This window comes from Macaca nemestrina, chromosome 11 (genome assembly GCF_043159975.1).
Source record: "Macaca nemestrina isolate mMacNem1 chromosome 11, mMacNem.hap1, whole genome shotgun sequence".
In the NCBI taxonomy this organism is placed as follows: domain Eukaryota; kingdom Metazoa; phylum Chordata; class Mammalia; order Primates; family Cercopithecidae; genus Macaca; species Macaca nemestrina.
Window position 1 is genome coordinate 114,441,466 of NC_092135.1, and position 22,417 is coordinate 114,463,882.

Consider the following 22,417-nt stretch of genomic DNA (forward strand, 5'->3'; position numbering starts at 1 on the left):
GAGGCTGCAGTGAGCCAAGATCACACCACTGCACTCAGTCTGGGCAACAGAATGAGACTCTGTCAAAAAGAAAAAAAAAAAAGCAAGGAAGGAAGGAGGAAGGAAGATTATTTATTGCTTCAAAAGTCACACAAGTTCTTTTTTTTTTTTTTTTTTTTTGAGACGGAGTCTCACGCTGTTGCCCAGGCTGGAGTGCAGTGGCGCGATCTCGGCTCACTGCAAGCTCCGCTTCCCGGGTTCCCGCCATTCTCCTGCCTCAGCCTCCTGAGTAGCTGGGACTACAGGCGCCCGCCACCGCGCCCGGCTAATTTTTTGTATTTTTAGTAGAGACGGGGTTTCACTGTGGTCTCGATCTCCTGACCTTGTGATCCGCCCGCCTCGGCCTCCCAAAGTGCTGGGATTACAGGCTTGAGCCACTGCGCCCGGCCTACACACAAGTTCTACATTATTATTTTAGAAAATTCAAATCATTCTGAAAAATAGAGATTAAAAAGCTGAAAACTGTATTCCATGCCACTCTGCTCCTGGACAGTTTGGTGAGTTTTCAAATTTCCTTCCCAGACCTTTATGAGTTTACATACATGTATAGGTGAGGATTAAAAAAACAAACAAACAAAAAGAATCAAACTACACACATTGCTGTGCTTCCTTTTTCTTAGCATGTCTTGTCCATTTTTTTCCAAATCCTTTAGTAGACATGTTTGTTTTTAAATAAGCCATGTTTGAAAATAGAACAATAGCAACATTGATATGCACACTGATGATAAAGAAATATTATATTTATCACCAATGGTACTCAGGATAGCTCAGGATGTTGGTGCTCAGGATGGGGTAAAATGACTCAAGTCTCATGACTCATCTTCTCTCAAGAGGAGGGACTATGGAATCAGAATCACAAGCTAGCTTAATAAAGCCTTGAGAAATATTATCAACTAGCTGTCTCAATTTCCCCCTCTGTAAAATGGGGACAAGAATGTGTTCCATAGGGTGTTGTGCGGTTAAATGAGGTGACTCATATTTATGCTAAACGCAGTGACTGATGACTGCAATGATGACGACGATGGCAGGCGGGCGCAGCGGGTAGGGCTTAAATTGCAAGTGTAGCAACACCAGTAATGGATGCCCCGGGGAGATACTTTTTATTAAGAGCTGCCAAGTTAGTATGGCTGTCTGGGATGCCCTCTGGAGACACGAGACTCCGGATTTGGGAACCTCAATGTCCCAGGCTTTCAGGACCTGGCGTTTGGCTAAACCTCTGAAGAACTACAACTTCCAGGGTGCACCACTTTCTCGCCGCCCGTGACGTTGCAGCTCCCGTTTCTCGCCAGGCTCCCGTCCCGAACTACAAGTCCCAGAAGACCCTGCAGCCCCGCTCGCGTTCTCGTCTTACTTTTGGAAGCGAAACTGAGGCCGCGTTGCCTGCTGGGAAGTGTAGTTCAGCGGTAGCCGAGCCCTTCAGACCTGGCCGCTACAATAAGGCGGGTGAACTCGCAGCGCTTGAATACCCAGGGCCTAACCGTCCACTCGGAAGACTGGCCCCTCTCGGGAGGCTCTGGAGTCGCGCCTGGGGTCAGGGCCGGGGGCTAATGCGGCTCGCGTTCTGGGCCTCCGTGGGTGAGAAAGTGGTAGACTGGCAGGAAGGCGGCGGAGGCGGACGAGACCAATGCCAGCCTGGAGGAGGAAGTGGGCCAGTGGGAAGGGTGAATCCAAGTGGAGATCGTAGGGGTGGGAGTGGGGCGTGGCGCCCGCTTACCTTGAGGCCGGGTGAGGCGCGCCCCGAAATGCCGGGGAGGTAGAGGTCCCTGCCTAGAGAGGAAGAGGGGCGCCCATGTGGCGGGATGGATTTATGGTTTGGGGCTGATCAGTGGGTCTTATGGCCTCATCTCCCTGGTTAATGGAGACAGCTCACCAGGCCTGGGATTTGGGGAGTTTGGAGGTGCAGGAGATCCCTGGTTGGAAACTTAGGCAGTAGTGTGTTACCCAGCGAGACTGAGGGCTTCTGCTGTGCACCTCCAAAACCTTTCCCTAACCTCTTCACCCCTTCCTAACTGCTAATGGTTGAAGAAGGTGGAAGTTCTCTGGGGATAGATACTTCGTGGTGGGGGAGTGGGGAGAGGGGTTGGGTTCTGGCCAAAGGGAGCTCCAGCAGGGAAGGAAGCCTTTGAACCCTATAGCTGCCCAGAGGCCTAAGCAGTGCTACTGGAGTACCCCTACATCGTCATTCTAACCATTACACAGCATTACATTAGATGCAGGCTATTTAGTCTGAACCAAGCCAGACAAATTGGTGTCCTGCCCCCTGCTTCTAAAATACTGTAAAAATGTCTCAGCTCATAGGAAAATAAATATTCCGGGTAAATTCACGGAAAAAAATAATCATGATGCAATATGGAATGTTTACAATGTTACTACTTTATAATAAATTCTTATGTCTCCTAAATATGTGCCATATGGTTATGGATGAAAAAAAATCCGAACTATATACTCTAAATTATTAATTTCAACTCTGGTTATTGATGGCTGGTAAGATTACAGATTAATTTTATTCTTTTTTTGTTTACATCTTTACGTAGCATCTTAATTTGCACAGTAAACACATAATTTTTTTCTGCCCCTTATTTTCCCAGGAGAGTTAGTCAGTTGTCCCATGTGTTGTGTTCTGGAAATCAGATACTAAGGCCAGCTGCTGTGGCTTGCACTGAGCCACAGGCAGACTGATGTGCCAGGAATGATAAAAAGGGGTGAATGTGAGGGGAGAATTTAGTGTGCAGTCTATGGGAGGCTAATGCTTTTTTTCCTTCTTCTAGGTTGGAAAGAGACTATTTTAGCAAGTGTCACGCCATGGTATGTGGTTGGTTGGTTTATTTCAGCCTAATCTATTATGCTTTCTGGTTAAAAATGTGACCTTTCTCATTATCCTGATGGATTTAAGTTGCACTGCATAACTTTGTTAGGTTCTGATAACTCACCTTGGCTGGGCCATGGGAAGGAAAGAAATATTGCCTCTGAAATGCCTTTTTAGCTTTGGATTTGCTTTTTGCTTTTTTTTTTTTTTTTTTTTTTTTGAGAATTTTGCTCTTGTCATCCAGGCTGGAGTGCGGTGTCATGATCTTGGCTCACTGCAACCTCTGCCTCCCAGGATCAAGCAATTCTCCTGCCTCAGCTTCCCAAGTAGCTGGGATTACAGGCATGCACCACCACGCCTGGCTAATTTTGTATTTTTAGTAGAGACGGGGTTTCACCATGTTGGCCAGGCTGGTCTCAAACTCCTGACCTCAAGTCATCTGCCTGCCTCAGCTTCCCAAAGTGCTGGGATTACAGGCATGAGCCACCATACCTGGCCTGCTTTTTGCTTTTTGATCAGGATCTTTATTTTATCATATGCTACCTACTATTTCAGTGTGTGTGCAATTATAAAAGAAACTTTAATATATCCTTTAGTTGTGCGCATTATGCATTTTCCGGGACAAAAGCTTGTTAAAATCATGGTTGGAGCATGGCAATTAATACATGTAATGTTCATTTAATTCTGCTTACTTTCTTCCACAGCTTTTGCCAATTTTTCCAATTAAAGATTGACATTCCTGCATAAGCATTTCTCTGTGAAAATGTCCTTGCCTCTTACAGAGGAGCAGAGGAAAAAGATTGAAGAGAATCGACAAAAGGCTCTGGCCCGTAGAGCCGAGAAGTTATTGGCAGAACAGCATCAGAGGACTAGCTCAGGCACCTCCATTGCTGGCAACCTATCCCAGGCCAAGCAAGGCCCATCCCAAAATTTCCCAAGGGAGTCTTGTAAGCCAGTGAGCCATGGTGTAATTTTCAAGCAACAGAATCTCAGTAGCTCATCTAATGCTGACCAAAGACCTCACGATTCCCACAGTTTTCAAGCAAAGGGAATATGGAAAAAGCCAGAAGAAATGCCTGCTGCCTGCCCAGGCCACAGCCCACGAAGTCAAATGGCTCTCACTGGAATCTCTCCTCCCTTGGCACAAAGTCCTCCAGAGGTCCCTAAACAGCAGCTCTTGAGTTATGAGTTAGGTCAAGGTCATGCCGAGGCTTCACCTGAGATCAGGTTCACACCCTTTGCTCACCCAACTCATGAGCCTTTGGCCAAAGCAAAGAATTCCCAAGAGACACCAGCTCGTTCCCCTGGACAGCCTCCCAGGGATGCTAAGTTAGAGGCCGAGACAGCAAAAGCCTCTACCTCGGGGCAGAACATTTCTTATATCCATTCGAGCTCAGGGACAGAAGGAAGACTCCAACAGAAGTCAGGGTCCTCAGTCGAAAAAGGAGTGATCTCTCAGAAGGGAAAGTGCATAAGGAACGGCGATCGTTTCCAGGTGCTAATTGGGTACAATGCGGAACTCATTGCAGTGTTTAAGAGCCTGCCCAGCAAGAGATATGGTAATGTCTTTGTTCTTCAGGTGTTTGGTGTTTTTTTTTTTTTCTTATTTTTGGAGTCTCTTTTAATCTAACAGTTTCTCATAAATATTAAGAGAGTGCATTGGCACATTCTGTCCATCCAGTTGTTAAAAATTTTTCAATTTTAGCTTGTGTTTCCCTTCATAATAGTCATTCCCTCAAACAGCTGCCAAACTTGATGGTTGTCACATGGCCATCTGGAGAATGGTTGAATGTTACTGAGAAGACGCTTCCTCTGCCAGGTGCTTTATATGCATTGTAGCACTTAAGCTGAACAGCAGTTTTTTTGAAATAAGTAGATGTAATTTCAGTTTTTAAGGCGATGGAACTGGCTCAGCAAGAGTAAGTGACAGGCCCAGTTTCATTGGTCTGGAAAGGCAGCGTCAGGATGTGACCAGCTCAATTACAGCCCGGAGCCATTGCTCCTCATACTGCTTTTCCTGACCACACTATGACCTGGAGAACTTGGATTCTAGTCCTAACTCTGCCCTCAGTCCACTTAGGTGAAGTTCATAACTTCCCAGGGCCTGAGTTGGATTCCACTACATGGAATAAAAGAATTATCTATATTTACTGTTTGTCCTCTACAGAGATTTTTATAGATCAGTGGAGGCTTGCTGGTCAGCTGTTGTGAACTTGGCGTGCATTCATTGATTCATTTAGAAGACAAGCTTGTGTTAAGTGCCCAAGTACAAATTGTAACCATAGTCATCAGCTCTCTGTTTTGTTTCAGATCCTGACACCAAGACGTGGAACTTCAGCATGAATGACTATAGTGCCCTGAGTAAGTAGGCACATGGCTGTCCCTCATGGAGGGCGACCCTGGCGCTGAAAATCTTTGAAGTATCACATGTAGTCTAGCTTATGGTATGCATGGCTTTACAGGTGGTGAAAGCTTTCAGGGCACCACCCCACACTCCTTCCCACTATGTCTAGCCTAATGAAGCAGCTCTGTGGGTGAAGGCCGTTGGTAATATTAACAAAAGCTAGCAGTAAATGATGCTTGCTATGCATTAGGCAATTCTAAGTCCCTTAAGCTAACTTTTATTCCTTATAATAACTTTTACAGATGGCAAAACTGAGGCCCAGGGAGGATGAGTCAGTAACACAGGGTCACATAGCCAATAAGTTGTACAACTGGGATTCAAACCCAGACAGTATGACTTCAGACTACATGTTCCCACCAGACTATGCTGGCCCCAGCAGTGACAGGCAGCTCAGGCAGCCTGCCAGCCCCTGCTCCCAGGAAGGTAACAGTTCAGCAAACAGCACAGATCCTCAGAGTACTCTCTGTGCAGCGAACTACTCAAAAATGCAAGGAGGGGGCATTGGCCAGGCAAGTTCTAATGCAGTGTCTGGTCACAGTCAGTACCTGGTTACGTCCCTCTGTCTTCTGAGAAAACTATCATACACTGAAGTTTTTGTCACTTGATCCTGGCGCATGGAGCCTGCACACGTGTGTTAAAGCGTCAGCCATGTGTGTTTTCATCTTCCATGTATTCTACTCTTCTCCCCCACCTGCCATTTCTACACCCTCTCTTCCTCCCCCCAGCTTAAGAAGGGAAAAGATAAGGATGTATGCTTAGGCCGATCTGCAGATTTGGGGCATGAGGTAGGATGATCTGGAGGCACCAGTACAGTTTGTGGGGAGGGTGGTTTGGGCCAGTGATGGGACAGCTCCCTGTAGAATTTCCTGGTTTTCTCCTTGGCCTCTTGAAATGTGTACATTAGGCGGTATCTCTTTCTTTGGTAGCTGCTAGCGTGTTCGTTTGCGAGGGCTGCCGTGACAAAGTACCACTGACTGGGTGGCTTAAACAATAGAAGTTTATTTTTTCACAGTCCTGGAGGCTGGAAGCCTGAGATTGGTAGGGTTGGTTTCTTCAGAGGCCTCTCTCCATGCCCTGCGGCGGCTGCCTTCTCTCTGTGTCCTTGTGTGGATTTTCCTTTGTGTGTGCAAATCCCTAGCATCTCTCCCTTTTCTTAGAAGAACACCATTCATTGGACTGTTGCCCACCTTGGTGACCTCATTTACCTTATTAATCTTTAAAGGCCCTGTCTCCATATACAATCACATTCTGAGGTCCTGTGCTATGTGTTTAACATGAATTTCGGAGGGACACAGTTCAATCTGTAACACTGCTTGCTGCTAGCTCCGTCTAGAGAGGGCTCATTTTTTAATCCATTTGTTTGGTGTTGGAAGGGGGAGACCCAAGGCTCTGGATAAAGATTGCAGATTTTGATGCCTGGTATTCTCATTGCTGGTGATTTTAAACCAGTGGTTTCACCTGTTGCGGTTGTTTGTTTTGTCTTTTACGCTTGTTGTGATCACGGTGCCTGGTGGCTTAGATGACTCCTGCTTTTGCAGATTCATTTAGGTTTTTTGTCTGATATCATTACTTTTTTTTTTCTTTTGAGACAGAGTCTCACTCTGTCACCCAGGCTGGAGTGCAGTGGCGCAGTCTTGACTCCCTGCAACTTCTGCCTTCTGGGTTCAAGTGATTCTCCTGCCTCAGCCTCTTGAGTAGCTGGGATTTCAGGCGTATACCACCACGCCTGGCTAATTTTTGTATTTTTAGTAGAGATGGGGCTTCCTCCATGTTGGCCAGGCTGGTCTTGAACCCCTGACCTCAGGTGATCCACCTGCCTCAGCCTCCAAAAGTGCTGGGATTATAGGTGTGAGCCACTGTGCCTGACTACCATTGCTTTGTGTAATGCTCACATGTTTTGAAAACCATGTTTATTGGGTACAAAATTCTGCCTATATACTTCTCAATGAAGCTTACAGAAGAGAAAAAAAAAATTTCCATATAGCTTTTAGATGAATTTTTCTGATTGTTTGACTCCTCTATATCTTTACCAATGTGTTACACACTTGGCCTTTTGCCTGCTTGAAATTTCTTGCCATAATTATGGATTTGTGAATTTCTCCTTGTATTTCTAAGTTTCAGATAGGTTCATGATTGTGTGTCGTGATTGGCTTTTTATCAGTATAACATATAAAATTGTCTCTGTATCAGTCTTTTTGTCATTTTGCTTTAGGTGTATCTCTGGATTTTGCTTCATTAACCCTACCACATACTCACTGTAGAACATATTTTGACTGTGAAGAAGAAAAACTATCCCCTGTAATCTCCCCACTCAACTAACCATTATTAACATTTTGGTTTCATATCCTCCAGCCTTTTTTCTGTGCATTAAAATATCAAGTTTTATATATGCATATACTTTTTATTTTGCCCTTTTAATTTAATGCTCCAGCATAAAGCATATTTATTTTACTGAATGTTAACAGTTAATTCTAAGTGATGAAAATGTGTCCATTATCATAATGGGCCATTTTGGCCTTCACATAATGGTTTCGTGTTGTTGAATTACTTTTGTCTTTTCCAAAATTTTTAGTACAAAATAAATTTTAATAGCTATATAACATTCTGTCTTACGAATGTGTCGTACATTGCTTAAATTGTTTTTTTTTTTTTTTTTTCCTGCTTGATTTTAATTTGCTGCCAGTTTTTCCAGTTTTAAAGCTGGAGAGGAACACCTTCGTACCTAAGTTTTGGTCTGTATTTTCAATTGGTAGTTGGGATAGATTCCCAGAAGTTGAATCATTATTCTTAGAGCTCTTGCTATAATTGCCAAATTGTTTTCTAGAAGGTTTTATTCCCAACTAGCAATATGGTTGTCTAATTGTTTCTCATCAATTTTGATAAGTAATTTTGACAAGTTTGATAAGTAAAAAAGTCTCTTATTTTTCTGATTATTTGTGAAGGTGAACATTTCTTCAAATGTTTGTTAGTCTTCTTCCTCCTGTTTTGAATTGGCTACATCTCTATCCTCTTCTTTTGTGGTCTTAGTACTTTTTTAAAGCATAAGCTCTTTTTATATTTCTTTACTCAGGGTTTTTGCCTTTCACTTCAGTGTGTGTCTGTTGACAGCTTAGTGTTATACAGTTGAATTTGTTAATTATAAAAATGCATCTGTAGTAGATGAAATAATGTTTAGAACTGTGCGTTTGTGACCTGGTGATCCTGGTCCTCACTCCTTTCTTCTCTGAGCAGTAGACAGAGTAGCGACCTAGGAGTGGGCTTAACTGGGTGATTTGTGGTGTGCTGACCTCAGTGGCTTCTCCAACACAGTGCCAGAAATTATCTAATAAGTTTATTCATCCTGGTAAGCTTCCTCTTTCCCTTGTTAATTTCTGAATTTTAAATTTTTTGATTTGAAAAATGTAGGGAGGCCAGGTATGGTGCCTCACGCCTGTAATACCAGCACTTCAGGAGGCTCAGGCGGGTAGATGGCTTGAGCTTAGGGGTTTGATACCAGCCTGGGCAACATAGCGAAACCCTGTCTCGACAAAAAATACGAAAGTTAACCCCATGTGATGGTGCACACCTGTGGTCCCAGCTACTGGGGAGTCTGAGGTGGAGGATGGTTTGAGCCAGGGAGTTTGAGGCTGTAGTAAGCCCTGATCATGGCACTGCACTCCAGCCTGGGTGACAGAGCAAGACCCTGTCTCAAAAAAAAAAAAAAAAGAAAAACTTAAGGAGATGGAAAGTTACATTCAACAAATACTGAAATTCCCAAAGCCCCAACTAGAAAACACTTTCAAGCCTTCCTAATCTAACAGTGCCTTTTCTTGCCTTCCTGCCAAACCTAGTGCCTCTTGAACATGTCCCTTCCCCACTTTCTCCCTCTTCCCTTGCCTGTGTTTCAAAGCCACATCATAGCCCTCTGCTTTATCACTTCTGTTCGATTCTTCTTCTTTGGCAGTGAAAGCAGCCCAGAGCCTCCCCACGGTCAACCTGCAGCCTCTGGAATGGGCCTATGGCAGCAGCGACTCACCCTCCACCAGCAGTGAGGGACAGGCCGGCCTTCCATCAGCTCCGTCGCTTTCCTTTGTCAAAGGGCGATGCATGCTCATATCCAGGGCCTACTTCGAGGCAGACATCGGATATTCACAGGACCTGATTGCACTTTTTAAACAGATGGATTCCAGAAGATACGGCAAGTAATTGGTCTTTGTCTGATTCCCCGAATGTCTAGTATGGTCTGTGATCTCAACATAGGGTGTTTTTCTCTACCTTGAATATTTGAAATTTACTTTCTTGGGAAAGCCTTCCCGTTCTGCTCCTCTTCCTATAGAAAGATGACACGTTAATTATTCCAGATAGTAAACATACAGTGGCGGCTGTTTTGTCATTAAGGCCTTCCAAAGAGAAGACCCCATAATTTCCCCCTGGTCAATGCCTTCTTGGTGGAAGCAGGTAAATTCCTGCTTCAGCCATTTAAAACCCATCTGTTTTTATTTTGGCCTTTGCAGAGCAAAAAAACAGGTGGTTGCCATAAAAATAAATGCTTTTCCATATGCAAACTTCGTGGTTTTCAAACTTGAGCCTGCAGGGAACCGCCTGCAGGGGATGTTAAAACGCAGATCGCTGGGCCCCACTACCGGAGTTTCTGATTCTGGAACTTGAGCGTGGAGCCAAAAATTTGCGTTTCTCACAAGTTCTCTGAGCTGGTGCTGCTGCTGGTGATGGTGCCATAGTTTGAAAATGCTGATAGTTCTCCTCTCGGCCTGCCCGTCAGCATCACGGGGCCACTTTAGAAACACCGATGCCTAGTTCTTATCCAGATAAGTTGATTTATTTTGTCTGAGGTGGGGCTTGGACATTGCTGTTTTGTTTGTTTGTTTCATTTTTTTTTTTAATCTTCAGATGAGCCTAATTATAAGCCAGTCTTGAAATCTACTGGCCAAGGCAGAATAGTTTTGCTGTATTTTTTTTATTTTTGAGACAGAGTTTCACTCGGTTGCCCAGGCTGGAGTGCAGTGGCACAATCCTGGCTCATTGCAACCTCTGCCTCCTCGGTTCAAGTGATTTTCCTGCCTCAGCCTCCTGAGTAGCAGGGACTACAGGCACCCGCCACCACACTGGGCTAATTTTTGTATTTTTAGTAGAGGCGGAGTTTCACCATGTTGGCCAGGCTGATCTCGAACTTCTCCGCCCGCCTTGGCCTCTCAAAGTGCTGGGATTAATTACAGGCGTGAGCCACCACGCCTGGTCGTTTTGCTTTATCTTTTTGTGAGGTTCTTCAAAAGCTGCCCCATCAGAATAGAGGAGAAGCAGCTATAGATTCTGGACTCCTGGGTGTCATTCTTAGCTTGGGCCACATTGTTTTTTAAAAACGATATAGTTTTTATGGATCGGTGTTTCCCCATTCTTGAATTGGTTTAATCTTGTTCTTAATCAGGTAGAACTTAAATACTTAAAACCTCATGCCTTTGAGACCTCACATTCAAGCATCGTCCTGGAAGAAGCCTCTAGAATTGCTTGCTCAACAAGAGTTTTCATCAGGATTTTGGTTCCTTCCGGGGGAGGCTGATGCTGGTTGCTACGTCATCATCCTTAGGTGGATGGAGTTTGGACTGATGAGGGCAGGCTGGTGAGCAGGGCATAGGGGAGTTGTGCGAGGCCCAGACGGGTCGTGAAATGAGCTGCTCCACAACAGCCTAGATCCTTTGCCTTTCCTGCCCCCTTGGATGTTTGGCTTCTGCTTGGGGTGGCCCGTAAAAGGCAAATACAGGCCGGGTGCAATGGCCTGTAATCCCAGCAGTTTGGGAGGCCGAGGTGGGTGGATCACCTGAGGTCACAGGAGTTTGAGACCAGCCTGGCCAACATGATGGAAACCTGTCTACTAAAAATACAAAAACTAACCAGGCATGGTGGTTCCAGCCTGTAATCCCAGCTACTTGGGAGGCTGAGGCAGGAGAATCACTTGAGTCTGGGATGCAGAGGTTGCAGTGAACCAAGATCGCACCACTGCACTCCAGCCTGGGCTACAATCTCAATAAAAGATAAAAAAGGCAAATACAGTGATGTGTGTCTGTCACCGGCCTGTGAGATCACACTCCTGACATGGTCTGCATTCTGGGAGTGGGTACCATGAAAGTATTGATACTGATACTGCTCACACCCGGATGTCCAAAAACCATGATTGGTTCCTTTGCCTCAGCTGTTGCTCACAACGTTTCCTGATTGCTGCTGTGCCACTGTGAGAATCAAGTTGTCAGGAAGGGCCTTCCTCTTCTAGTTCTGCATTTAAGATTAGTCTGTCTGCTTTGTTCCTTCCATCCGGTTGTGCCTGGACGACCTTGCTTTTTCCTGAAACTGACTCACTGTGTCCAAGATGCCTGTGTCTGACCACCTTGCTTTTGAAGGAACCATACAGTGAAGAATGAACTTTCGCTGCCCAGATAGCATTTACCGAGACCAAGCGTCCTTGATTTTCCAAAAGATAGATTAGTAGAGAAATTCCTCTATTTAAATAATGAGCCACCATTGGGTAGAAAGATGCTCACCTTTTTAGTTGATAATGTGTGTAATTTATACTACACTATGCTAATTAGCAGATTATGTAATAATCACACTAACAATAATTCATAATAACTGGATTTTTAGGGTGCTCATTGTTTTCCAGTCATACTTTTATAAGCATTTTACTTTAATTTCACATAATCCTCACAGTAAGCAGTGAGGTAGGGGCTTATTTTTCAGATATGGAAACTGAGGGAGAGGTGTTACAGTGAATTGCCCAAGGTGACATAGCTAGCAAGAGGCAGAGCTGAAATGGAAACTTCGGCAGTTTGACCACTCTGACCACATGCAGCTTCTTTCCCATGTGTAAAATGGAGTTAACAACAGCCCACTTGGGAGGGTAGATGAGATGGTGCCACTGAGTGTTGGCACAGTGCCGGGCTGAACATGAATGGTGCTTAGGTGTGAGCTACAGTTATCACCCCCGTCACTCAGGGCATTTCTGACCTGCTAGACCCTCCCCAGCTGTGTATCCTGTGGCACCTTTTGTCACAACCCTTACAACCCAGTGTTGCCGGCATCTCTGCCTCTCTTTCCTCCCAGTATATTGGGGAAGCCTCCAGGGAAAGTACTCTCCTAACTTCTCTATCCGCAGTGCTAGGTACAGGACCAGCTGCCACATTGTCTTTAAGCTTAATGGAAGTTTATGAAGCCAAGTAATAAATGAGTAAGTGTGATCACGTAGCAGGAGGACAGGGTGTCTTATTTGCTTATTTATTTCTTGTCATTGCAGATGTCAAGACCAGGAAGTGGAGCTTTCTCTTGGAAGAGCACAGTAAACTAAGTGAGAAGCCTTCCTTACTTGTTTTATATCATGCTTTGTTAAGCTTTAATAATTCACCTTAAATTTGATGTATTTTCGAAGAATCTTCTCCTTCGTTTGCTCTGGTGGGATGCTTGAGTACAGGGTAAGTAACGGTGAGGATGCAGCCTTGTCCACATCCACTGAGACGGTGGCTTTATGACAGCCCAGACAAATGCCAGGCCTCTTTTGCCATAAGGGTGAGGTGGCAGTAGTGAAATTTCCCAGGCCTGGGAAACCTTCCTGCTGTCATGGAAGTGCTAGAAGCATGGGTACATAGACTTTAGGAATTAGAAGTGAGCTAGGATTGCTTAGCTTAGGTGGAAGTGACCATAGATTACTTCTGAGAATAGGCTCTCAGTGTACTTCTAAAACTGGATGGGATGATCAAGAAAGATAGGAGAGTCTCACTAGGAATGGACTTCCTAATAGAGTTCTGTCTGAGGCAGAAGCCAAGGCCAGGGACTTCTGCATTGTAACAAGCACTTTACAGACTGACCAAGGCAAGGGGTATGTGTACAGACAGCATAAGTGCAAGAAGAAGAAGCCAGTTTGGGCTTATCATTTTTCTTCTCTGTGTTTTGCTTAGATAGGGCAATAAATTCTAACATGCCTGGAAAAAGGAAATATGGTCATATCTCAGACTGTACCAGAATACTAGTCCCTTATCTATCTGGCTGTAACAATTCCGCATTGGGTTTGCAGCTAGCATAGCTTATGTTCCTCTACTTTACTCCCAATCCTGACGGCCTACTGGGCCTCCCAAACCAAGGAAGGAGTCATCTGTGGGTACCAACCAGGCCAGGACAGACACGAACCAACCCTGGGAGCTCTGAGTCATTGGCCATCTTGCCTGGCAGGCTAGGGCTTCAATGTGAGGGAAAAACTGGGTTCCTTCCTTTTGTCTCCTTCTTATGTGACTTACTGTGTGACATTGGGTAAATAATTAAACATTTTGGGTCCCATTGTCCCTTTAGTAAAAAAAAAGAGGTGGTCTTTAATCTCTATCTGCTCTCCTGACATAGGAATTAAATATAAAGGAAGAGCCTTTGGTTCCTTGAGCAAAACTTGCTGTGAACTGCACAATTAGGTTTGAATATGAGATGATAACTTAATAAGTGCTGGCTGAAGCAGAAAGGATGGCTCACGTTGATCTTGAGACTCTCTGGCTGCTACTATTTGGAACTTGTGATTTAGAGGGAATTATTTGGCAAAAGCTGAATTTTTTTTCTTTTTGAGACAGCGTCTCACTGTCACCCAGGCTGGAGTGCAGTGGCACAGTTTCAACTCACTGCAACCTCTGCCTCCCAGGCTCAAGCGATTGTTGTGCCTCAGCCTCCCAAGTAGCTGTTACACAGAATCCTTTTGGTGCCACTTTGCCAGCTGGGCTTGCCGCTGGGCTTGCTCTGCCCGCTCGGCTCACGCTACTAGTCCAGATTCCACACTCACTGAGGGCAAGCTAGGCATGGAGCAGTGGAGGGTGTGTGAGCGAGTGAGTGTATGGTCTGGCCATGGCACACAGCCAGGTGCACCAGTTGCTGCACCGGAGCGGGCAGCTCCAGACTGTGGCACGGGTACTAGCTCCGCGTGAGGCTGCAGCTGGACGAGGCATACCACAAGCTGCTTCTGCCTTGGGCACCAGCATCTGGATGATGGGAATATGCTGGCGCCCAAAAACTTAAAGATATCAGCACCCGTGGAGCCCCAAGGGGGTGTTACAGCATGTTACAGCTCTGGCTTAGGGAGTCCCAAGGTCTGGGCCCCCAGAAAGGTTGCCGCTCTTCACTCCTGTGGTCCAGCAAACAGGAGCACATCACTGCCCGCAGCTGGGCGAGCAGACTAGGAACGTGTTTAGCCCTTTTCTCACCTGCCATTCAGCGGGTCCCAGATTCTTGCCCTGCATCCAAGAAGAATGAGGTTACATGAACAACTGGAGAGTGAGCAAGGCAGAGAAGGGTTTTATTGATCAACAGAACAGCTTTCAGTGGAAAGGGGACTCAAAGTGGGTAATCCCAACATGTGGCTGAGTCCAGGGTTTTTATGGGCTCAGAATGGGGGCATGTTTGCTGATTCGTCCATGGGCAGGCCTGGAAAAAGCACCATTCAGTTGGCTAAAAGGCACTGAGGAAGTTCTCACTCTGGGTTGTGGACTCCACCTAGAACTGGCAGCCCGGTTTTTGGGTTTTAGTCTGTCTTCAGCTTGAAGGTTGGGTTTCACTGTGGACCCACCCCTGTCTGCCTATGAAGTTGTCTGCCTCCTGCTGTTATCAGCTGGAATTGTAGGTGCATATCCCCATGCTTGGCTAATTTTTGTATTTTTAGTAGAGATGGAGATTCGCCATGTTGGCCAGGCTGGTCTTGAACTCCCGGCCTCAAGTGATCCTCCCACCTTGGCCTCCCAAAGTGCTGGGATTACAGGCCTGAGCCACCATGCCCGGCTGCAAAAGCTGAATTGTTGATGAGAAATAGGAGTGAGTTCTTTCCTTCTCGCCTTTGTCTTTCAACCAGGAAACACAAATATGTTAGCTTATAAAGTCTTGACTTTTACGGAACAACAAAAAGCAGGACACTTACAGCATTAGCAGATAAATGTAGTGTTGAAAAACCATGACTTGTGACTCACATAGCATTGTAGAGTGGTTCCTGATCTTTTGCAGACAACACACTCCTTGAAATACCTGATGAAAATAATGGATTCTTCACCCAGAAAAGAAATGCACATAATGGCCACAAATAAGATTTTGCACTTGATAAAAATGATTTCATGGATCCTGAGTGAAGATTCTAGATTTAGAGTTTTTACCTGCTATATCATCACGACAGTGTCTCACGGAAGATAAGACTGATCTTCCTATTTCGTAGACTGAGAGAAGGTTGGGCCCAGAGAAAGGAAACAGTGGCTTTTCTTACTGGGAGCATTGCAAGGTCACAGTAAATCAGTGACAGAAATAAGACTAGAATTGCCATCTGCCTTTGTAACATGACCCATTATAAAATTTAGAAGCTAGCTATACTAAGAAGCTGGGGAGGGAAAGCGGTGAGAATAGAGCCCAGTTCCAATTTAGTTCCAATTTCTTTGCCAGTACTGTGAACCTGGGGAATGCCCACCTCTCTCCTCACCCCATGCTCTCCTTCCTCATGAGTGAAATTAGATGGTTGACCCTGAGCTAGTGAACGTGTGCCTAGGAAACTAATGAAGAAATGACAATAAGACCTGCGTACGTGCATGCTCATGGGTGAAGCAGTGGGAGTTATTTTCTCTAGTAAGGAGAATCTAAGCTTTCCTCCTCCCTCTTTTCTAAGTGACTCAGGCCTTTTGCCCCCAGTGAAATTGGCATAAGGCCTTTTGTTTTCCCCTTGCTGTCAGTCCAGAAGGGTTCTCAACAATCTTGTCTTGTCAGCTGCTATTTGAAAACATTAGCATCTCTGCTATGTGGCTAGTAGCATTCTGCCAAAGAGCTATTTTACAGAAATGACTTCTAGATGACTCACGAAGCCAGACAGCACGTCTGTCATCTCCCAGTACCAGGGAAAGGACAGTAGAGACAGTTGTTGTCAGGGAATGGTGGCTTTCTCAGAAACACTGAGATGGCTGAACTAGCAGCATAGGATTTTGGAAACAGTAGTTGGTAGGAGACAGAGTAGATGTTGGTTTTATTCCTCTTAAATGGCTGAAGGAACATAATGCCTACAGAGCACTGCATTTTCTATCAGCCAGTTCATCAGCCCTTTCGTAACTTTCATCAGGTATTTGAGTTCTGAAGATCACTAGAATTAAAATGAAAATGGTTTTTCTGAAAGCACATGGAGTGCTCAGCCTCCTGAAGTGTGCAGAAATCAGCATGCTAAGATTTAATTTGGAGGTATAAAATGTATTTGTGCATCAATATGGACAGTCTATTCTGTATTAAAGCCTTCAACCTTACCTAATTTCCTCTCATGGTGATTCTTTTCGTGGAAACTGTTTCCAGAAATAACTGGTACTTATATTTAGTGGAGGAGAGAAATGGACTTAAATACATTGAAATACAAAGCAGTTGGAGGTAGCAGTAGATGGCTCAGCCCTGCACGTTCACATCAGCATTTATGGTGGTAACCGATTGATGGTTGTGGCAAAAGACTTTTGGAATCGGTTGTGAGGGTATTAAGAAAACACGATCACACATGACCATGTGAACTAGAGAACCAGCCTTAGAATTCCAAATAAGATTGGATAGAAGTAAAATAATACCCAGTTTCTCTTTGTAGTTTCCTTTACTGGATACCGGAGGACAATTAGCCTCTTGGTGGGTCACTCTCACTCCCAGGGTGCCCTTGAAAGGGTAAAGGATAAAGAGCAATTGACGATCTGTAAATAATGGCTACTCTTCTAATTAGATTTTTCAAAGGAAAATGATAAAAGGGAAGAACATCCTGAAAGTGACAGCCCGCAGGACAGCAGGCTGTGGTTAGTGATTTAACGGTAATTCCACTGCCAGAGGTCTCTAGGTCCGTCATTTTTTTCTATGCATTTTTAATTTGTAATTCAGCCTCCTTCTCCCAAGAATTATGTGTTTTTTTAATCTCTCTGGTTTATTCTTTTTCTGTTTCTCTGTTGAATAAAGGTTTTTTTTTTTTCCTCGTTTTTGAAGTTTAAAATCAGGTGAGACTGCATTCTTTCAGAAAGCAAGGTCAGTGCAATTCATTTGCTTTCATTTCCATGTAGATCCCAAGTAATTTATTTTTCCCACTTGGGTTAATGATCCTGACTAGGAGAGATTTCTCCACCCATTATATAGGGACCTAGGACCAGCATCACTGGAAGGAAATATTTATATCCCAAAGCTTCCCTTTCTCCAAATCTTTTGGGCATGAACACTCCAGCTCATATGCTTCTGTTCTTCTTTCCAGTTGCAAAGGTGCGCTGCCTCCCACAAGTTCAGCTGGATCCTCTGCCCACGACTCTCACCCTGGCGTTTGCTTCTCAGCTCAAGAAGACATCTCTCAGTCTCACGCCAGATGTCCCAGAGGCAGACCTTTCTGAAGTGGACCCCAAGCTCGTGTCTAATCTGATGCCCTTTCAGAGAGCTGGAGTCAAGTAGGTTCTTGAGCTTCCTCTCTCTTCCTCTCTTGCTCGAATTTCATTACTCACCACAGACCACATTCAGATGCTTCCTGTTTTATGAACTTTTATTTTCCACGGATAGATGAAAATTTAGAAGAGTGTAGGCATTAAACCGCCAGGTGTGCTGTTACCAAAGCCTTATTGTAACCATTGATTTCAAATTCCATGGGTTAATCAAGACTCGGAATTACAGGTATGCAGAAACTCAATTCAAACTAGCTTAAGGAAAGAGATTTCTCAGTGCCTGTAAGAGAAAATCCAGCATCTCTAAAGGTCTCATCAGGCTGCTGTCCTCTCTCAGATCTGCTTTCTGTTTGTTTGCTCTGTTCCCAAGCAGGTGCTCCTTAAGTGTGGCAGCTCGGGCAGCCAGGGGCTTCCAGCTTGCATTCTCAGCTTAGCAACACACAGAAGCACCTTTTTCCTAATTGGGCTAACACTGCAATGGCTTAAGTCTGGTACCAACGTTGGAGCCAGTCATCGTGGCCTTGGAGGCTTGAGGTCTTGTTGATTAGACTTGGTGATAGGCCCATCCCTAGAACCAGAGGGTAAGACCTGCCCAGCTAAATTACTTGGATTGAAAGTGGGAGGTAGCAGTTCTCCAAAAGAAAGTCAAGGTGCTCTTATTAGAGGAAGAAAAAAGGTAAACCTACATCTTGATCTTTCCTTTTTTTCCAGAGTTACTTGGGAGAAGCAAAATGCCAGATTCGAAATAGACTTCTCTTAAAAATTTGGGAGTTCAAGGAGAAGAAAGAGGAAGTCTTGATAGTCTGTCTAGAAATAAGAAGCTGTTATTAGACAGTGTAGTTGGACATAGAGCCCTGTGCAAGGGAAGGAACCTAAATTATCAATGGCACTGACACACCGCGACAGCCTGCCTGCTTGAAGCCTGATTGTGGTATTTTGGTGAAAGCTTGGCTACCGTCTCTGGCAGGATTTGGGTCTCGGTGTGCTGTTCGGGCACAATGCACTTTATTACATTACCTGGCCCAGCCCTTCCCCCTAATTCTTTTCTTCCTTTCCTTCCATCTCTCTTAAATAGCACACTCTGCAAAACGTCCTCTGGCATTGCCATTCCAATCCTTCAGCTGGTGAGATGTCCTTTGGGCCTTGTTTTAACCGGGCTCAGGGTGGTTTTTTCCTTTCATCTTTCTTCCTCTGGGCTCTTTATTAAAGCTGCAGTAGAGGTTGCCCAGCCCCACCCCCTGGGCAGCCCCTGCCTTCAGCATCCAAGTTCTTCGTGGCACTGTTAGCCATCCTTGGGCCCACGTGGTGGGTGCTGGTTTTACCTGTTACCCCGTTATCCCTGAGAGAGGCTCTGTGTGTGAGGCACCCCAGGGCAGATCTGTTTCTCCCTCTGTGGCTCTAAAGCTGCTAACAGTACTTGTAATCTTTCTTCAGAATTTTCTAAATAAACTCAGATTTTAACTTTCATACTCTGAAGAGGTAGGGGCTTGGCATTGGAGGAGGAGGGCTGTCAATTCCGTGTTTTGTTGTCTTTTTTTTTTTTTTTTTTTTTTTTCTTGAGACGGAGTCTCGCTCTGCCGCCCAGGCTGGAGTGCAGTGGCGCGATCTCGGCTCACTGCAAGCTCCGCCTCCCGGGTTCACGCCATTCTCCTGCCTCAGCCTCCCGAGTAGCTGGGACTACAGGCTCCCGCCACCTCGCCCGGCTAGTTTTTTGTATTTTTAAAGTAGAAACGGGGTTTCACGGTGTCAGCCAGGATGGTCTCGATCTCCTGACCTCATGATCCGCCCGTCTCGGCCTCCCAAAGTGCTGGGATTACAGGCTTGAGCCACCGCGCCCGGCCAACTGTTTTGTTGTGTTTAATGCAAGAACTACAATTGAAAACACCCTTTAATTTATAAAGCAAAATCTCTTAGAAATGTCAGCATCTTCTAATATCCAAGTCGGCCTCTTCAGCAGGTGAATGAGTTGAGGCTCAGAAAGACAGTCAGTTGCCTAAAGTTATTCAGCTGCCAAAAGTGGAACTGGGGCTTAAATCTGTGTTTTCTGATTGATTAATTTCTGAGTATGGCATTTTTTTCTATTTCTTTTTTTTTTTTTCAATTTTGGCATGTGTTTAATTTTGCATATTTGTAGTTACAATCATGTTGCCTTATAGACATAACATAAAAAAATCAATATCTCTATTCAATAAATCATAAAAATAGTAATAATATAAATACTACAATTCAAATTTTAAAAACATAAATTGTGAACAGGACTCCAGAAAATTTTTTCTATTATATTCAACTATCCTGTGGAGGATGACATTTAATTATGTTATTGTTCCTCTGTTATCCAGGCTTTTTCTGTCTTTGTTGTCACTTTTTGGCCACTTTGTTCCTTAGTTGGGCTCCCTCTAGGCAGGGGAAAAAGGAGAGAAAGAATGTGAAATTCAGGGGGTCCATTCTGCTCTAAGGATGCGGATAGACCAAACTTCTGGAAATTATAGATGGTAAAGATAAGGAGGCTGAAACAAAAGACGCTCAAAGGGCGTGGGGCTCTCCATGGATTCCGTTGCTTAGGTACTGCCTGTCCTCGCTGGCCACCAATTTTGTAAATCAGAAAGTGAGGTAGAAAATACATCTTTTCACACCTGCCCTCCCCCCATCTGTCTGTGTTGTGGGTTGATCCCAGAAATGGTCCAGAAGATTTCATAGAGGTGGGTGTACAGGGAGGAGGCTGTGCCTGTTCTGGAGAGGTGAGGCAGCCCACCGCTCGGCTCCGTTCCTCCCCAGTGGAGGGTGAGGCTGCCAAAGCAGGGCTTTGGGAAGGGCTGCCTCCTCTCCCAGGCAGGGGCCCACTCAGGCTGCAGGGAGAACAGAAGGGTGCCATGCCGTGATGCCTGTTGTCTCCACACTCTACTGGCCTCGGGCTGCCTGGGGATTTGCTGCCCAGTTTTCCATCTTTGGAAACGGTGTTTCCAGGCAATTCAGAAAGGGCAAGTGTAGCCTAGACTTCTTGTCAGCCCTGCTAGCTGCTGATTAGAAGAGGTGACATTCTCTGTTTTCACTGTGTGAGAAGGAAAGAGAAAGAGCTATCCCAGCGGCTTATTATCAGGATTCTCAGCAAATGATCTCCTTTTCAGAGATTAGATGAAAGAAGACTAGTATTTGGCACAGAGGACCAGACATCTGGCACTTGGGATCCTTTTAGCTTTTCACTGTTTCATCATGCGACACGAGCAAGTCATTTTTACTGTTTGTGTTTTGATTCTTTTTCTTTTTGTGGAATAGTAGTTATGATAGAAGCACTTCCTTAACGCTTATGATGTTTCCAAGCACTGTTTTCAGTATTAGCTTTATTAACCCTCCCACAGCTTCATGAGATAGGTACTGTTATTACTCCCTTCTTACTGCTGAGGGGGCTGAGGTATAGGGAGGTTAAATCATGGGCATGAAGGTATACAGCTGCTGAGTGATGGAATTGGGACTCCAACCCCAGCCAGTCTGGCTCCAAAATAGTGGAATACACCTTTATTCATAAACTATTAGCAAGGGATGCTGCACTTACGGGCTTTAGGGTCCTGGAGGCTGCCATAATGAAAAACTCGATGCTGAGGTCGGTGCTCGCTTTTGGCCAAGCACCCTTCCTCCGATCCTTTTCTCTACCTCTCTTCTCGTTACCAGCATCTTCTGTCTTTGCCAGCCCCTTTCTCTGCCTTTATGCATACTGAATGCTCTCTGATCTTCAGAAAGCCTTCTTTTCACCCACCAGCCCTTCTTTCCTTCCTTTCTTTCTTTTTTTTTTTTTTTTTTGAGATGGAGTTTCGCTTTTGTTGTCCAGGCTGGAGTACAATGGTGCAATCTTGGCTCACTGCAATCTCTGCCTCCCAGGTTCAAGCGATTCTCCTCCCTCAGCCTCCCGAGTAGCTGGGATTACAGGCATGTGCCTGTAGAGATGGCGTTTCACCATGTTGGTCAGGCTGGTGTTAAACTCCTGGCCTCAGGTGATCCGCCCACCTCGGCCTCTCAAAGTGCTGGGATTACAGGCATGAGCCACTGCGCCTGACCCTTTCCTTCCTTTCAAGGCAGACTCTGGAGTGAGTAAGCATGCCCTCCTCAGTGCTAGTCCTGGACTCCCATCACCCTCCTCCACGTACGTCCCCTGGGTCCTGCCTACAGTGGGCTGAGGTGACTCCTCCCTGGAAACTTCCTTCCTTGGCCTCCACGACCTAATCATCTTGCAGATCTTCTCCCTACCTTTCGACCACATTCCACATTTTTCCTTTTTAGACTTTCTCTCTCTCTCTCTCTCTCTTTTTTATTCTGCTCCCTATTTGGCCCATGCTCCTTCCCTTCTGGGGAGCAAGTCTGGTGGTGGGCTGGGCCTGGGCTGGGCCTGGGCTGGCCAGTGCGGTGGCCTTCACCCGGCAGTGCTGACCCACCGGACGTGAGGGCAGATGAACTCGTGCCCTGGGAAACATGCCGTCCTCACCTTGTCTGCCTTCAGTTTTGCCATAGCCAAAGGAGGCCGCCTGCTGCTCGCTGACGACATGGGCCTGGGGAAGACCATCCAAGCCATCTGCATCGCAGCCTTTTACCGGAAGGAGTGGCCTCTCCTGGTGGTGGTGCCATCCTCCGTGCGCTTCACTTGGGAGCAGGTTAATGCTCTTCAAATTGCAGTTTTCACAGAGAAGGTTTTCTTCAGTGTTAGAGTCATAAAATAATGGTTTGCGGACAGGGTCTAGGGATCTTTAAGGATCCTGTCTCAAG

At 45.4% G+C, this 22,417-nt stretch overlaps 1 protein-coding gene across 6 annotated transcripts in view; it reads left to right on the plus strand.

Annotated features, from left to right (window-relative positions):
• Positions 1–1,427: 1,427 nt before the first annotated feature.
• Positions 1,428–22,417, plus strand: part of LOC105481178 (SNF2 related chromatin remodeling annealing helicase 1) — an 82,604-nt gene continuing 61,614 nt past the window's right edge. For 3 of the 6 annotated variants that reach the window (XR_986810.3, XR_011610025.1, XM_011740550.2), the window contains exons 1-8: positions 1,433–1,614; positions 2,808–2,844; positions 3,550–4,404; positions 5,156–5,206; positions 9,193–9,426; positions 12,529–12,579; positions 17,488–17,674; positions 22,155–22,305. Coding sequence is in view for 4 of the 6 variants with exons in the window: in XM_011740550.2 (XP_011738852.2) it covers positions 3,609–4,404; positions 5,156–5,206; positions 9,193–9,426; positions 12,529–12,579; positions 17,488–17,674; positions 22,155–22,305 (1,470 nt within the window). In the remaining 2 variants the exon portion in view is untranslated. Of the gene's footprint in view, positions 1,701–1,729; positions 1,765–2,807; positions 2,845–3,549; positions 4,405–5,155; positions 5,207–9,192; positions 9,427–12,528; positions 12,580–17,487; positions 17,675–22,154; positions 22,306–22,417 lie in introns of those variants that run through there. The other 3 variants (XM_011740551.2, XM_011740552.3, XM_011740553.2) reach the window with 3 other exon arrangements.